Source organism: Dasypus novemcinctus, chromosome 18 (assembly GCF_030445035.2).
Source record: "Dasypus novemcinctus isolate mDasNov1 chromosome 18, mDasNov1.1.hap2, whole genome shotgun sequence".
In the NCBI taxonomy this organism is placed as follows: Eukaryota; Metazoa; Chordata; class Mammalia; order Cingulata; family Dasypodidae; genus Dasypus; species Dasypus novemcinctus.
In genome coordinates, this window is record NC_080690.1 from 55,682,913 (window position 1) to 55,700,905 (window position 17,993).

The window sequence follows — 17,993 nt, forward strand, 5'->3', positions numbered from 1 at the left end:
TCTGGGATAGTTGCTATCCATCATAATCTCCTTGTTAGTTGTCCTGGGTGAGTCCAATGAACTGGAGAGTAGGTGTTGAAATTCTGTTGCGATAGGGTCCAACTAACACATGGAAAACCCAAAAATTTAAGTCTCTTGGACATAAAACTGTCAACTCTAGTACTAATTATAGGTTCAAATATAAGGGGTGGGAGATCCATGTGTTGGGAAACCACAACTGAGTCCAATTTTGTCACACTGGGGAGCATAAATTCCAAAGTAGGGCCCACTGGCAGGGCACCAAACTTCTGAGCTGTCAGCCCTGTCTATGGTGACTGGAGTCTCCAGAGCCCTCAGGAACACTGCTATTTGAGGCAAAATTTACTATGGCAGTCAATGAGGTCCTGCTGAGACATGCATAAATGTAATCTCTGGAATCACCTCCAGACTCACTTTGAAGTCTCTTAAACATATAAACTTATTTGTCTTTATGCTTTTCCCCCCTTTTGGTCAAGGTCTTTTTCCAGTTGCATTGCTAGTTGGTGCTTGGTAGTAATCCCTTGGTGCCAGGGAAGCTTATGCCTGGGACTCATGCCCCATGCCAGGAGGCTTAGTTTGGCTTAGAGAGAGGCCACATTTGAACAAGGAGGCTCTCAGGAGGTAACTCTTAGGCACCCTATAATACTAGGTTTCAATTTCAAAAGAAAAGGTTCATAAGTATAGTCATCAGTATCAAGGGCCCCTCAATGGTCCATCCTCCTTCATTAGTCACTACCTCTGTACATGGGGGATTCTTGCTGTCCCATTAGAGAATGTGGCAGAACTCCCCAGGATGGGAATTGGATAATCTTTAGGTTATTGTGTGGATCTCTACCCATTGCTGTTTAGTCCTTTTTAGTCTAAAATTTTGTTTTTCTTAAAAGTCATCCAATAGTTCATCAAAATGAAGGCTTAGTTTTATACATTAGAATGAGAGAAGTTGCTAAAAAGTCATATCTTTACTTTATAGTCATCCTCTTTTTAAAAAACAAATCAATTTTATTGGTGCATATTGATAAAGCATAAATCCCTCTAAAGTGTATAATCAAAGGTATTTGGTGTAATCACATATTTGTGCATTAATCACTTAAATTGTTCTTAGAGCACTTTCATTATTACAACAATAAAAAACAAACACGAAACTCATCACCTCTCAATTTGTCTATGCTTCCCCTTGTGTACATAGCTGCTATTCTTTTTCCTTCTTTCTAGTATATTTGTATTTATATTTTATAAAAAGTCTTATCTATGCAATAAAACTCATATTTGTGTAAAGTATCATACTACAGTTCTTAGCTTTCCTTCTAGTAATACATGACCTTAGACTTTTCCTTTTCAACCACTGTCATACCCATAAATAGGACTGCTAGTCACAAACACCATGATATGCTTTCACCATTTCTAATCATTTCCAAATATTTACAAACAACCTTTTTACCAATTCTGCACAGATTAACCATCAGCTTTCCATTCTCTACTCTCATTCTATTTTCTGGTGACCTATATTCTAATTATTGACTCCATGACATTATCCAATATATTTAGTTCATAACTGCATAATTACATAGTATTTGATCTTTGTGTCTTGCTTGCTTCACTCAAGATGTTTTCCAAGTTCATCCATGTTGTCATATGCGTCATGACTTCATTTCTTCTTACCACTGCATAATATTCCATTGTGTGTATACAGCACAATTTGTTTATTCATTCTTCATTTGATGGATACCTAGGTTGGTTTCCAACTTTTGGCAATTGTAAATAATGCTGCTATGAACATTGGTGTGCAGATCTCTATTCAGTTCTTTGCTTTCAGTTCTTCTGGATATATATCTAGTAACAGAATGTCTGGGTCACATGGCAAGTCAATATTCAACTTACCGAGGGACTGCCAAACAGTCCTCCACAGTGGCTGTACCATTCTACATTCCCACCAATAGTGAATAAGCATTTTTATCTCTCCACATCCTCTCCAACATTTACAGTTTTCCAAAATTTTAAAAGTGGGCAGTCTAATATGTTTGAAATTATATTTCATTGTAGTTTTGATTTGCATTTCCCTAATTGCTAGTGATGTTGAACGTTTTTCCATGTGTTTTCTGACCATTTTTCTTTCTTTTTTGGACAATTGTCTTTTTAAAAAAATTTCTACCCCCTCCCCCCCATTGTCTACTTTGTGTCTATTCACTGTGTGTTCTTCTGTGACTGCTTCTATCCTTATCAGCGGCACTGGGAATCTGTGTTTCTTTTTGTTGTGTCATCTTGTTGTGTCAGCTCTCTGTGTGTGCTGCACCATTCTTGGGCAGGCTGCACTTTCTTTTGCGCTGGGCAACTCTCCTTACAGGGTGCACTCTTTGCACACAGGCCTCCCCTACACGGGGACACCCCTGCATGGCAGGGCACTCCTTGCATCAGTACTGCACATGGGCCAGCTCCACACGGGTCAAGGAGGCCCAGGATTTGAACTGCGGACCTCCCATGTGGTAGGCAGACGCCCTACCCACTGGGCCAAGTCCACTTCCCAGGACAATTGTCTTTTCAAGTCTTTGGCCCATTTTTTAATTGAGTAGTGTAGCAGTTTGATATTATTGATGAATTCCAAAAAGAAATATTGGATTATGTTTGTAAACGGATCTTTTCCTCTGGGCATATGAGATTATATTGGACTGATTACTTGACTACAGATAAAGGGCAGGGACTCACAGCAAAGGACAGAGATGAGGGCTTATAATGTTGGAGTTTTGATGCTGGAGTTTAATGCTGAAGTCTTAAGCTGGAGCCCAGGGAAGAGAGACAGAACTGTTTGCCTGATAGTCTACAGCTGACTTGTGGAGAAAACAGAGGACCTGAGCCCAGAGGAACCCAAGAAGCCTGAACCCTGGCAGACGTTGGCAGCCATTTTTCTCCAACACATGAAAATAGACTTTGGTGAGGGAAGTAACTTATGCTTTATGGCCTGGTACCTGTAAGCTCCTACCCCAAATAAATACCCTTTATAAAAACCAACCAATTTCTGGTATTTTGCATCAGCACCCCTTTGGCTGATTAATGCAGGTAGTTTGTCTTTTTTTTTTTTTTAAGATTTATTTTTATTTATCTCTCTCCCCTTCTCCCTGCCCCAGTTGTCTGTTCCCTGTGTCTATTCACTGTGTGTTCTCTGTCTGCTTCTATTCTTGTCAGTGGCACCGGGAATCTATGTCTCTTTTTTGTTGCGTCATCTTGCTGGGTCAGCTCTCCGTGTGTGTGGCGCCACTCCTGGGCAGGCTGAACTTTCTTTCGCGTTGGGCAGCTCTCCTTACTGGGTGCACTCCTTTTGCGTGGGGCTCCTCTATGCAGGGGACACCCCTGTGTGGCATGGCACTCTTTGCGTACATCAGCACTGCATGTAGGTCAGCTCCACATGGGTCAAAGAGGCCCTGGGTTTGAACTGTGGTCCGCCCATGTGGTAGGCAGATGCTCTAACCATTGAGAAAAGTCTGCTTCCCTAGTTTGTCTTTTTATTGTTGAGTTGTATAATCTCTTTGTATATCATGGATGTTAAACCCTTATCAGATACGTGATTGCCAAATATTTTCTCCCATTGAGTTGGCTGCCTTTTCACCCTTTTGACAAAGTCCTTTGAGATGCAAAGTGCTTAATTTTGAGGAGGTCCCATTTATCTTGTTTTTTCTTTTGTTGCTTGTGCTTTGGGTGTAAGGTTTAAAAAACTAGTGCCCACTACAAGATCTTGAAGATGTTTTCCTACCTTTTCTTCTAGGAGTTTTATGGTTTATACTTTTATATTTAGGTCTTTGATCCATTTTGAGTTACTTTTGTATAAGGTGTTAGATAGGGGTCCTCTTACTATGGGATATGGATATCTGGATCTCCCAGCACCATCTGTTGAATAGACTTTTTTGGTTCAGTTGGGAGTGCATGGCCAACTTGTAAAAATCAATTGATGGGGAAGTGGATGTGGCTCAAGTAATTGGATTCCCATCTACTATGTGGGAGGTCCTGGGTTCAGTTTCCAGTGCCTCCCAGAGAGAATGAGTGGGATGTCGAGCTGACGCAATGGGCTGGTGCAGTGAACTGACACAAGATGATGCGACAAGAGACACATGGAGGGAAACATAATGAGAGACACAACAAAACAGGGAGTGGAGGTGGCTCAAATGATTAGGCAACTCCCTCCCACATGGTGCTTTCTAAAAAAAAAAGACAAAGAACAAACACAGCAAGTGTAAAAAATGAAAGGGTGGGGAGAAATAAAATAAAACTTAAAATAAAATCACTTCACAGTAGATGTGAGGGTCTCCTTCTGAGTTCTTGGTTTGGTTCCATTGGTCTATGTATCTGTCTTTATGTCAGTATCATGCTGTTTTTAATCACTGTAGCTAGGTAATGTGCTTTAAAGTCCAGAAGTGAGAGCCCTCCAACTTCATTCTTTTTTAAGATCTTTTTGGCTATTTGGGGCCCCTTGCCCTTGCAAATGAATTTGATAATCAGTGTTTCTGCTTCTGTAAAAAAGGTTGTTGGGACTTTTATTGGGATTGCATTGAATTGTAAATCAGTTGGGTAGAATTGACATCTTAACAATATTTAGTCCTCCAATCCATGAACATGGAAATCTTTCCATTTATTTAAGTCTTCTTAGTTTCATTTAGCAATGTTTTGTAGTTTCTGAATACAAGCCCTAAATATCCTGGTTAAGTTCATTCCCAAATATTTTATTGTTTTCGTTGCTATTACAGATTTTTTCCCCCTGATTTCCTCCTTAGATTGCACATTAGTAATGTACAGAAATGCTATTGATTTTTGCGTATTAATCTTGTATCCTGCCACTTTGCTGAAATTGTCTATTACTTCTAGAAGCTTTATTTTGGAATTTCAAGGAGATTCTAGATATAGGATCATATCATCAATGAATAGTATAAATTTTACTTCTTCCTTTCCTATTTGGGCACCTGTTATGTATCTAGCCTAATTGCTCGAGCTAGAACTTCTAGCACAATATTGAATAACAGTGTTGACAGTGGGCATCCTTGTCTTGTTCCTGATTTAAGTGTGGAAGCTTTCTGTCTTTCATCATTGAATACAATGCTATTAAGTTTTTCATATATGCATTTTACTGTGTTGAGAAATCTTCCTTCTATTCCTATCTTTTCGAGTGTTTTGATCAAGAAAGGGTGCTGTAGTTTGTCAGATGCATTTTCTGCATCAACTGAAAGGATTGTGTGATTTTCCCTCTTCATTTTATCAAAGTGGTTTATCACACTAATTGATTTTGTGTTGAACCATCCTTGCATACCTGGGATAAAGTCCACTTGATCATGGTGTATAATTCTTTTAATGTGCTTTTGGATTCTGTTTGCAAATAATTTGTTGAGGGGTTTTGCATCTATATTCTTTAGAGATATTGGTCTGAAGAAAAATTTTTTTTCAGTATGTTTATCTGGTTTTGGTATTAGGGTGATAGATTCGTTAGATTCATAGAATGAGTTTGATAGTGTTCTTTCTTGTTCAATATTTTGGAAGAGCTTGAGCAAGATTGGTATTAGATTGTCTTTGAATGATTGGTAAAATTCACCTGTGAAGTCACCTGGTCCCAGGCTTTTCACCTTTGGGAGGTTTTTGATGACTGTTTCAATCTCTTCACTTTTGGTTGGTTTGTTAAGGTCTTCTATTTCTTGTAGGGTCAGTGTAAGTGGTTTGTTTCTAAGCATTTGTCATTTCCTATACAGTTGTTCATAGTATCCTCTTATGAATTCTCTTATTTCTACAGGGTCAGTGGTAATGTCCCCCCTCTCATTTCTTTTATTTATTTGCATCTTTTCTCTCTTTTTCATTAACATTCTAGCTAAGTTTTTTTTCAATTTTATTGATCTCAGAGAACTAATTTTTGGTTTTGTTGATTCAATTTTTTTCTTTGTTCTCATTTTATTTTTTCTTTGATATTTACTATTTCTCTTCTTCAGCTTTGTCTAGTCCCTCTACATGTGCAGTTAGATTGTCAATTTTAGCTCTTTCTTCTTCTTTTTTCTTGACCTTTTTTTTTTTTTTTTTTTTTTAGGAGGTACTAGGGAATGAACCTGGGACATTTTATGTGGGAAGCAGGCACTCAACCACTGAGCTACACCCACTCCCCTTTTCTTTTTTAGTGTACGCATTAAGGGCTATAAATTTCCCCCTCAGCACTGCCTTCCTTTGCTGTGTCCCAAAAGTTTGTTCGTTTGTGTGTGTGTGTGTGTTTTAGGTACTGGCAGTCAGAGATTGAACCTGGGACCTTGTATATGGGAAGCTGGTGATTAACCACTGAGCCACATCAGCTACCCGGGGTTTTTTAGTTTGTTTTGCTTATTGTTTGCTTTTTTGTTTATTCAGGAGGCACCAGGAACTGAACCTGGAGCCTCCCCTGTGGGAGGTAGGTGCTCAACTGCTTGAGCCACATCTGCTCCCCCCATAGGTTTTGTGTTCTCATTTTCACTTGTCTCAAGGTATTTGCTAAGTTCTCTTGCAATTTCTTCTTTGACCCACTGATTAAGAGTGTGCTATTTAATCTCCATATATTTATGAATTTTCCTATTTTCTTTCCATTATTGATTTCCAACTTCATTCCATTACGATCAGAGAAAGTGTTTGTATAATTTTAGTCTTTTAAAATTTATTGAGACTTGTCTTGTGACCCAACATATGATCTATCTTGGAGAAGGATCCATGAGCAGATTCAAAGAAAGTATATCCTGATGTTTTGGGATACAATGCTCTATAGCTGTGTGAGGTCTAGTTCATTTGTCATATTATTCAAGTTCTCTGTTTCTTTATCATCTGTCCAGATGTTCTATCCAATACTGAGTGGTGTATTGAAGTCTCCAACTATTATCGTAGCGATATCTATTTCTCCCTTCATTTTTTTAATACCCCCCCTTGTGGCTTTTTGCTTCCTGTCTGCTCTGTGTCCATTTGCTGTGCATTCTTCTGTCTCTGTATTGTATTTATTCCCCCCGCCTTGTAGCTTGCTTGTTGTCTGTTCTCTGTGTCCATTTGCTGCCTGCTCTTCTGTGTTTTTGCTTGTCTCCCTTTTTTGTTGTGTCACCTTGCTGAGTCAGTTCTCCATGGTGCTGGTGGGCTGGTGGCACTCCATGGCACTGGCAGGCCAGGCAGCACTCTGCAGCACTGGTGGGCTGGGTGGCACTCCGCAGTGCCTGGGCTTTCCAGTGTGTGGGTGAGCCTGTCTTCACAAGGAGGCCCCAGGATGCGAACCCAGGGCCTCCCATGTGGTAGACAGGAGCCCAACTAATTGGGCCACAGCTGCTTCCCTCTCCCTTCAGTTTTTTTTTTTGTGTGTGTGTCTCATATATCTTGGGGCACTCAGGTTAGGTGCTTAAATATTTAGTATAGTTAATTCTTCTTGGTGAATTGCCCCTTTTATTAATATATAATGACTTTTTTTCATCCCTTTTAACAGTTTTGCATTTGTAATATATTTTGTCCGATATTAGTCTCACTATTCCAGTTCTTTTTTTGGTTACTATTTGCATGGAACACTTCTCCAAACCTTTCACTTTCAACCTGGTTGTGTCCTTAAGTCTGAGGTGGGTCTCTTGTAGACAACATATAGACAAATTGTAACTTTTAATCCATTCTATCAGTCTATGTCTTTTGATTGGGGGATTCAATCCATTAACATTCAATGTTATTACTGTAAAGGAATTACTTATTTCATCTGTTTTGTCCTTCAGCTCTCTGTTATATTGTTCTATTGTCTGTCTTCTTACCCTTTAGTTTCTCCTTCCTAATAATCTTCATTTCTAAACTCTTCTCCAAATCTCTTGCCCTTGTTTTTTACTTTCAGGCTGCAGCACTCCTTATAATTCTGATCTTTTGGTAACAAATTCTATCACTTTTTGTCTATGAAAACTTTGAACTCTTCATTTTTGAAGGACAATTTTGCCAGATACAGAATTCTTGTCTGACAGTTTGTCTTTTTCAATACCTTAAATACATCATGCCACTTTCTTCTCCCCTCCATGGTTTCTGATGAGGTCACACTTAATCTTACCAAGTTTCCCTTGTATGTGATGTTTTGCTTTTCTCTTGCTGCTTTCAAAATTCTCTCTTTATCTCTGATATTTGTCATTCTGAATAGTAGGTGTCTTGGGGTAGGTCTATTCTGATTTATTCTGTTTGGGGTGTGTTGTCCTTCTTGGATATTGATATTAATGTGTTTCATAAGGGTTAGGAAGTTTTCATTCATTATTTCCTGAAACACTCTTTCTGCTCCATTTCCATTCTCTTCTCCTGGGACACCAATAATGCGAATGTTTGTGCATTTTACGTTGTTCAATTCCCTGAGAATCTTCCACTTTTTCCATTCTTTTCTCTTCCTGTTCTCCTGTTTTTCCAGTTCAGATGTTCTGTCTTCAAAATCACTAATTCTGTCTTCAAGCAACTTAAATCTTCTCTTATGTGCCTCTAATGTATTTTTTAAATTAAAGATTTATTTTATTTCTCTCCCCTTCCCCCTAGTTGTCTGCTGTGTCCACTTGCTGTGTTCTTCTGTGTCCGCCTGCATTCTTGTCAGGCGGCACTGGAGTCTATGTCTCTTTGTGTTGTGTCATCTTGCTGCGTCAGCTCTGTGTGGTGCCACCCCTGGGAGGGCTGTGTTTTTGCGCAGGATGGCTCTCCTTGTGGGGCATACTCCTTGTGTGTGTGGCACCCCTACGTGGGGGACACCCCTGCTTGGCATGGCATTCCTTGCATGCTGCAGCACTGCGTGTGGGCCAGCTCACCATGGGCCAGGAGGCCCTGGGTATTGAACTCTGGACCTTCCACATGGTAAGAAGACACTATCAGTTGAGCCACATTCACTTCCCTCTAATGTATTTTTTTTCCACAGATTTTTTATTTCTCTCCCCTTCCCCCTCTCCCCCCAGATGTCTGTTCTCTGTGTCTATTTGCTGTGTCTTCTTCTTTGTCTGTTTCTGTTGTTGTCAGCGGCATGGGAATCTGTGTTTCTTTTTGTTGTGTCATCTTGTGTCAGCTCTCCGTGTGGGCAGCACCATTCTTAGGCAGGCTGCACTTTCTTTTGCACTGGGTGGCTCTCCTTATGGGGTGCACTCCTTGCACGCATCAGCACTGTGCATGGGCCAGCTCCACATGGACCAAGGAGGCCCAGGGTTTGAACCGCGGACCTCCTAAGTGGTAGATGGATGCCCTATCCATTGGGCCAAGTCCACTTCCTGACCTCGAATGTATTTTTAATCTCATCCTTTATGTCTTTCATTCTCATAATGTCTGTTAATTTTCTTTGCAGGCTTTCAGATTGTTCTTCATGCTGACCCAGTGTCTATTATAATACCCTTTCTTTAGTCATATTTTCTTTAAATTATTTGAAGTGATTTAGTACAGTTGTGTGATTATCACTGATTGTCTTAAATCCTGTATCTCTTCAGAATATTTTGTTAGTTTTGTCTGAGCCATCTCTTCTTGTTTCCTAGTATGGCTTGTAATTTTTTGGCTGTTTAGGCATTTGAATATGTTGGTTAATTTATTCTGATGGCCAATTTCTCTCTTGCCTTTCTCACAGCTCTTCTTTGATATTCATTTCAATTTAAGTCTTTAAAATTGCCTGGCTTATCAAAATCAGGCCAGAGACTCACCAGTGGGATGCAGATTTTCCTCCAGGGTTAGAATACAGATAGAACTGAGAACAGTTTTCATCCATTGCACTTCCAGACCAGTCAGCTGATGGCACTCATCAGCACACCTTTCCATTGAGGTGTTTCAGTCTAGGCTTTCCTGTGTTCCTATGTTGAATCTCCAGAGCAGATTCAAAGCAAACTCTGTTGGCCAAATTCACTGAAGAGTGCCAACTCCCCCTCCCTTTTCCCTTGAAACAGCTGATAGGCAGGAAAATTTCTGTTCCCCTCAGTAGGCTGCAGTGAGCCAGGGGTTTTACCCCAGTTTACCATCTTGGGGGTGGTGGAGGGGAGCCCTTCCTGGCTGCTGCAGGGTCTTGGTATCTCACATTTGTTTCAACTTGTCTCTGTCCTTCATTCTTCTCAAAGTTGTGTAGCACTGTCCTCTGAACCCCAAAGCAGATCCCTCAATTTTTGGCTCTTTCACACCATTTTTGTGAGAGCATTGAGCTCTGCCTGTTAGTCCAACACAATCTTTCCACAATTCTCCCTCCATTTACTATTAACTGGCAATTGCTATGTTTTTATAGACCAGAGGGCCTAGTGAATATTTTTGCTATCATATATCTGTACCACGAAACTTTGTTCCTGCCTACTTAGACTTGCTTTACTCAATTAAAAATACTCGTTTAAATTTTAATTGAATTTCATTGTGCCCAATAATTCATTACAATGATATGTAATCAGTGTTGGTTTTGAACAATCCTCAAGAAGGGCCATCAGTAATGTTGCTGAAGTTGCTGCTGAGCTTATCACTGTCAAAGTAGTGGTATAACAGTTATTATCTTACAGATTTCCAATTCTCAAACATCACAATCATGCCAATTTTGCATTTTGGATTTTCAAAGATCCACATTTCCTGTGAGATTGATCAAAATATAAAAGGTATTTTATGTATATTTTCACACATCTACTGTGACTCTAACACTTTCAATTCTACTCATTTCCTTTTTTCTTTTAAAGATTCCCCCCCCCTCCCATTGTCTGCTCTATGTCCATTTGCTGTGTGTTCTTCTGCATCCGCTTGCATTATCAGACAGCACTGGGAAACTGCGTCCTTTTTGTTTCATCATCTTGCTGTGACAACTGTGTGTGTGTGTGTGTGTGGCACCACTCCTGGACAGGCTGAGTTTTTCTCACACAGGGTGGCTCTCCTTGTGGGGTGCACACCTTGCTTGTGGGGCACTCCTATGTGGGGGCGCCTGTGTGGTATGGCACTCCTTGCGCGTGGCAGCACTGTGCATGGGCCAGCTTACCACATGTGTCAGGAGGCCCTGGGCATCAACCCTGGACCCTCCACATGGTAGGTGGATGCTCTATCAGTTGAGCCACATCCGCTTCCCTATTTCAATTCTCAACCTCCCTATCAAAGGGATCTTTTAATGTTGAATAAGGTATAATCTGTGGTTAAAAGCAACCCTATAGTCATACAACTAAAGGATTTCTCTCCAATATGAATTCTGTGGTGTTGTGTAAGGTCTGAGGTGTAACTAAAAGCCTTTCCACATTTATTATATTTGTATATCCTTCTGTGCTAGTTTGAGTCTTTTGTGGGCCCAGAAAATGTTCTTAAACTAAGAAATTCCTGAGCACATAAACCAATTGTGTGTGGAAACTTTGGATTAGATAGCTTCAGGTAAGGTCCTTTGTTTAGATTGTGGGACCCAGGGTGGGTCTTAATCCTTTTTCTTGAGTCCTATATAAATGATGGAGAGGGGAGAGAAAGGCAGTTGCCATCTTACCCTGCCTCATGAGAAAGGTCTCCAGTATTGCCTGCAGCTGCAGAAAGAGAAACTCTGAAAGCCTGGAGACAGAAATCAGCAAAGCAGTCTGAAGCTGAAGCAACAAGGCCCAGAGGAGAGGGGAAAGATGAGCCATTTGCTTGGTTGCCCACAGGTGACCTTGGGGAGGAAGTGAGCCTGGAGGAGAAGGCAGAGATGGGCCACCATTGTTTCTTGTCATGTGGCAGGAGTTTGGGATTGCCAGCAGCCAGTCTTTGGTGAGAAAGCATCTCTAATGATGCCTTGATTTGGACATTTTCATAACCTCAGAACTATAAGCTTTTTTAACCTACTAAATCCCTAATGTAAAAAGTCAACCCATTTCTGATATTTTATATTGGAAGCCTGAAGCAAACTAAAAAAACTTTGTCAAAGGCCTTCTCACAATTACAAGGTTCCATTTAGGTAGCATTTCCAGTTTGAATGACTGTCAAAGACTTTTCCACATTTATTACATTTAGATGTATTTCTCTACAAAGTTAATCACCTCATATTGAGAAAGGTATGAGATGGTTGGCAGAATCTACTGTAGTTAAAAAAAAAAAAAACTTACATTCTAAAACTGAGTAATTCCAGTCCTAGGTATAGAACCACCAGACACACATACACACACATACACTCAAAACATGTAAGAATAGTTATAGCAGTATTTTTATTATAACACAAAAATGTAAAAAATATAAATGTCCACTAACAGAATAAATAGCGATATATTTTAAAAACGAGTATACAGAATGAAAATGGACATTACTGCCATATGCAATAATGTATGAACCTTAAAAATGTTCAATGAAACAAGCAAAACAAAAGAATTAATGATGTATGATAAAATGTAGTTTTAAAACACACAAAAACTCCTCTATGACATTATAAACCAGGGAAGTGGTTATCTTTGGGGAAATAACAACTAACTAGTTTTTATTCCACAAAATGCAATGAGAAATATAGTTTATACTTTCTTTTGATGATTATAATTAATAATTGTGATTAAAATTGCAGTAACATTGTAAGCATGCTTTTCCTTTAAAGCAAAGGTTTACAATGACTTGGAAAGGCCTCACAAAGAAATTACATCATTTAATGAATTTCCATATTTTCTCCCTTGTGAGTTCTCTGATGGACAATGAGGTTTCTCTTATAACTGAAGGATTTACCACACTCATTACAAATATAGGGTTTCTCCCCTGTGTGAGTTCTCTGATGTACAATGAGATTTGTCTTCTGGCGGAAGCACTTCCCACATTCATTACATTTATATGGTTTCTCTCCTGTATGAGTTCTTTGATGATGAATGAGGTATGACTTCCTGCTAAAGGCTTTACCACACTGAGGACATTCATAGGATTTCTGTCCTGTGTGTATTTTCTGATGTACAGTGAGGGTTGCTTTCTGGCGAAAGGACTTCCCACATTCATTGCAAATATAGGGTTTCTCCCCTGTATGAATTCTTTGATGTAAATTGAGATTAGTCTTCTGACTAAAGGATTTCCCACATTCATTACATTCATATGGTTTCTCTCCTGTGTGAGTTCTGTGATGATCAATGAGGTATGACTTCATTCTAAAGGCCTTCCCACAGTGAGGACATTCATAAGATTTCTCCCCTGTATGTGTTCTCTGATGTGCTACGAGGGTTGTCTTCTGGCGGAAAGACTTCCCACATTCATTGCAAATATAGGGTTTTTCCTCGTTATGAGTTTTCTCATGAAGAGCAAGGGTTGTCTTTTGGGAAAAGGACTTCCCACATTCATTACAAATATAGGGCTTCTCTCCTGTATGAGTTCTCTGATGTACAGTAAGGTTTGCCTTCTGGTGGAAGGACTTCCCACATTCTTTACAAATATAGGGTTTTTCCCCTGTATGAATTCTCTGGTGTAGGGAGAGGGTTGTCTTTTGGCGGAAGGACTTCCCACACTCATTACATTTATATGGTTTCTCTCCTGTGTGAGTTCTCTGATGACGTATGAGGTGTGACTTCAACCTGAAGGCATTTCTACATTGCGGACATTCATAAGATTTCTCCCCTGTATGTGTTCTCTGATGATCAGTGAGGGCTGTTTTTAGGCGAAAGGACTTACCACATTCATTACAAACAAAGGGTTTCTCTCCTGTGTGAGTTCTCTGATGATCAATGAGATATGACTTCCTTCTAAATGCATTTCCACACTGATGACATTGATAAGGTTTTTCCTCTGTGTGAATTCCCTGATGCAGAATCAACACTGACTTCCTGCAGAAGGATTTCCCACATTCAGTGCATGTATGCTTTTTTTCAATATTGGCTGCTCTTCTCCTTTTATTATATTCAGATTGGCTTACCCCTTTGTAAGTTCTGCTATGTATAATTAAGCCACCCTTTTTAAGGAAGGATTTTTCACAGTCGTTATATCCAGAGGACTGTGCTGGAGTTTCCATCTTCTGATAATGAATAAGCACTTCATTATGACTGAGAGCCCTTCCATTTTGATTATGGGATCTGATTCCAGGATGAGCTGTTTCTTGCTTAGTAATGAGGAGTGATTTTCCATATCCATTACACTCAACAAGTCTCTTTCGTGCAGGGCTTAGATTACTGATGATTAATTCTGAAACATTTTTCAAAATTGTTCCATGGGTATGATATTCAGGAGGTACATTTTTCGGATTAACAGGGTTTTTGCCTACAGCAAATGTCTTTTTGTATATATTACCTCTCTCCTTAATCAGTTTTTTGTGGTTGAGGCATATGACTGATCTAGAATACTTATCTTGGTGTTCCTTGAATTTCACTAGAAAGTCTTCAGCTTTCCAGTTTTCTTCTAGAAAAAAAAAAATAGAATAACAATTTGTGAATCTTCACATATGCTATGGAAAGGAATATGATTGGTTTCAGGTCTAGCCATAATGGATGAAAAATACCAAGGCAAATTAACCCCTGGCTGGGAAAAAAACCTGCAAGCAAAAACCCTGCTTTAGTGTGAAAAAGTATGAAAAATAAGTAATGAATACTAATACCTTTTGCACTTTACACTAGAACTTCATAGAGAAAGTGAAATGAAGACAAGCAGCAGTTAGCAGAAGACAAAGAATGGTGGAAGAGGGATTGATGCCTGGATAGGTGAATTCAGAGACAATGAAGCGAGTCTATTGAAGGCATAACATTGTAATTAGTAGAAAAATTTGTTGATGGTAAATAGAGGAAGGATGACTTTTGGAGGACACAGATCAGTCTTTATATTGACACAATATTACCTAGATTACTATGGCAAAATGCTTCCAATTGTGTCCCCATACCTCCTTCCATACTGCCTCAATGGCAAATTAATCTTCTCAAGTATCAATTTCTTAGTGTTTAGAAAAAGAATTCCTTAGTCTTGGCCCTAATCCTTCATATAGCTGGGAATAACTGTCTCTTGTAAGGGGAGAATGAGGAAAATATCTCAACAGGAACTTGAAAACAGACCAGGCATATATTCATTGCTGTATTCAGAATAGTACGCTCATCAATTAATTTTAGAAATGTTCAATAATTAAATTATCCAGACCATGAATTCTAACTATTCTTTCCAACTCGATCTCCAGTTTTCCACATTTGGGACCAGAAGGATCAGATTCTTCAATCTGGTTCTAATATATTCAATAATCTTAACCTTCATTTTTCTTATAAATTTGTAGCTATATTTAGCCTGTTACCGTATAATCATCCACATCTAGAAGAACAATGTTAAAACTGTGTTAAAAAGTCTTTTTCTTTGAGCACATTACTCCCAATACTAATATAAACAAGAATTTCTCCTGTAAAAACTTTACATCATCTAGATTCACATTTAAAAGATTTTTAAAAATTTCTCTCCCCTTTCCCACCCTCCCCCCACCCCCCAGTTGTCTGCTCTCTGTGTCCATTCACTATGTGTTCTTCTGTGTCTGCTTGTATTCTTGTCAGTGGCACCTGGAATCTGTGTCTCATTTTGATGTGTCATCTTGCTGCATCAGCTCTCCGTGTGTGCAGCGCCATTCCTGGGCAGGCTGCACTTTTTTCATGCTGGGCGGCTCTCCTTACGGGGTGCACTCCTTGCGCATGGGGCTCCCCTATGCAGGGGACACCCCTCCGTGGCATGGCACTCCTTGCACACATCAGCACTGCATGTGGGCCAGCTCATCACATGGGTCAGGAGGCCCTGGGTTTGAACCTTGGACCTCCCATGTGGTAGGCAGTGCCCTATCCACTGAGCCAAATCCATTTCCCTAGATTCATTTTTTATATTCACACCAGTTTTCAGGCTCGTCCACAAATCTGATGAATTCTACACATAATAAGTAACTTCTGTTTTAGTCAGACCTGGTACTTATTGACCCAAATATATCTCACTGATTTCTAATCACAAGCCTGTGCTCTTATTCTTTTAACCTGTTAGGCTGCCTCTCGGTCTTATTTCTGCTCATATTTAGAGACATTCAAGGAAACACTATTGTTCCATGATTTTGAAAAAACTTTCACATATTTCCCCCATCACTTTAATCTCTATTTTCTTTATAATATGAAAATAATTTTTATCTGAAAACTTCATTTTAACAAATCTTCTAACAACCTTGTACTGTAACATAAATGTTCCATGAAAAGAGCTCAGTTTGGTAGTAAACCTTTCTCAACTAAAACCTACACTCATGGAAAGGAATACTTTCTTGGCTATCTCCTTTGAACCCACCTGAGTTTACATTAACACTATGTATCTTAGATGGATGGTGTTTGGCAAAATCTAGCCATTTCAATAAGAATCAATAGGGACATTAGCCAAGCAAGTATATATAAATGGAACTTGCCAGTACATGATTTCTGATTGGATGGATGAAAAAGCTAGCTCTCCTGCATAATTCTGCAGACAATTATGAAGTAATTACTAAAAACCTAACATGTTCTATATCACAGTAAAAAATATTCAAACAAAGGATCTTATCTGTGGGGAAAGAATCCTTAAACCTGTACAATCGGGTATCAAATTATGTGATCATATTCAAGAATTTTGTGCATGTGTGTGCATGCACAAGCATGCCTTAGTCTGTAATTAGCATGGGAATCAGAAAAAGGAAATGTGAATATGATATGGAGTAGTCAAGGAATAGTTTGAGGAGTAGAAATCTTGAGATTTAATTCAAAAGATATATAGTATCTGGAAGGAAGAACATAACAATAAGTACAGATATGATAATGAACTCTACAGTTATAAAGAACATTTAAGAGACTAGATCAAGTGGAGATTAGTGAGAATTTTGAACCATTAAGAGAAAGAAAGTTGAAAAGACCAGAATGAGAACTTATTGTGGTAACCTTTGACAGAAAAGGAATTTCAATTTCATATAATAATAGGGAGCAAATATTGCTATATCTTGTAAGGAAAGTAATATAAATGGAAAGAATGAGGGAAAAAATTATGGCGAGGGCAAAAATTATGGCGAGGGCAAAAATTATGGCAAAGCCAAATAATATCTATAGCAAGTAAAGCATGAAATAAGAGTGCTGTCATCTTGTATGGTTTCAATGAGAAATGAGAATATGGGAGAATGTAAATGTATTTCACAGGCTGATAAACATTATACAAATTGTGAAGCAATCAACAGAAAGGATGATAAGGGGCAGAAGAATCAAGCTGACATCATGGCCAGAACGAAAGAATTTAAAAAACAGATATGGGAAAGAATATAAGAACTGCGATAGTCAGTGATTTTCATTTCCAACATACTGTGTAATAGTATAGGTGAGACATCATCATGAAGTACTGCACTCCTGAGGGATTAAAGCAGAGGTGGGCAAAATATGCTAAGTATGCTCATGTTAGAGCTATCCACCTAAATCGAAGAGCATTAAGTCCTGAGATTGGATGAGATTGTTGTAATTTGAGGCAGTTAATAAAAAAAGGCAGGACCCTTGAAGACACATTAGAGAAATAAGACTGAGAGTCCAGTGAAACAATATACATTTATTTTAAAAATATCTGGCTATTATGTGCCAGACACTGTTTCCAGCAATATATATATATATAGCCAGTGGTGAAGAAAGACAAATTGTAAATAAGCACTCAGAATCAGCATGAGAATAAGTTAGTGTTGTTTCATCTAAACCAAGCATCTATTTTAGGAATGATGATCAGCACTATAAAATGAACAACAAAGATTTACTGAAAGGAAATGGTGACTACAAAATTACTGGTCTGGGCTGAGGGAAGTGATTTTTATAATTAAGAACTATATTTGTGGTGACAATGGGAACTAAGACTTAATGTAGAAAACAAATCTAAAGTATTACAAAGGAAAGGGGAAGAGAAAATGGACAATAACTAAGAGGAACATTCATCAAGGATTTCCTTTTAAAAGAGATCTAAGATTGCCTGAAAGAAAAGAAATCTATCACAATGGCAACAAGATAGGGGACTGGGAATGCTAGAAAAAGAGATATGAATCAAGAAAAAAACATCTAGGGAAGCAGATTTGGCTCAATGGATAGAGCATCTGCCTACCAAATGGGAGGTTCAAGGTTCAAACC

General features: G+C 38.9%; 1 protein-coding gene and 1 long non-coding RNA gene across 17 annotated transcripts in view; one reads left to right on the plus strand and one right to left on the minus strand.

Moving 5' to 3' along the window:
* Positions 1-17,993, plus strand: part of LOC131274204 (uncharacterized) — a 78,755-nt gene that overhangs the window by 36,666 nt on the left and 24,096 nt on the right. The gene's annotated exons all lie outside the window — the stretch shown is intronic.
* ZNF567 (zinc finger protein 567) overlaps positions 12,110-17,993 on the minus strand; it is an 80,601-nt gene continuing 74,717 nt past the window's right edge. For all 16 annotated transcript variants that reach the window (XM_023582634.3, XM_071209530.1, XM_071209532.1 and 13 more), the window contains one exon: positions 12,110-14,274. In XM_023582634.3, the coding sequence (XP_023438402.1) occupies positions 12,554-14,274 (1,721 nt within the window). In that variant the 3' untranslated portion in view covers positions 12,110-12,553. The remainder of the gene's footprint in view (positions 14,275-17,993) is intronic.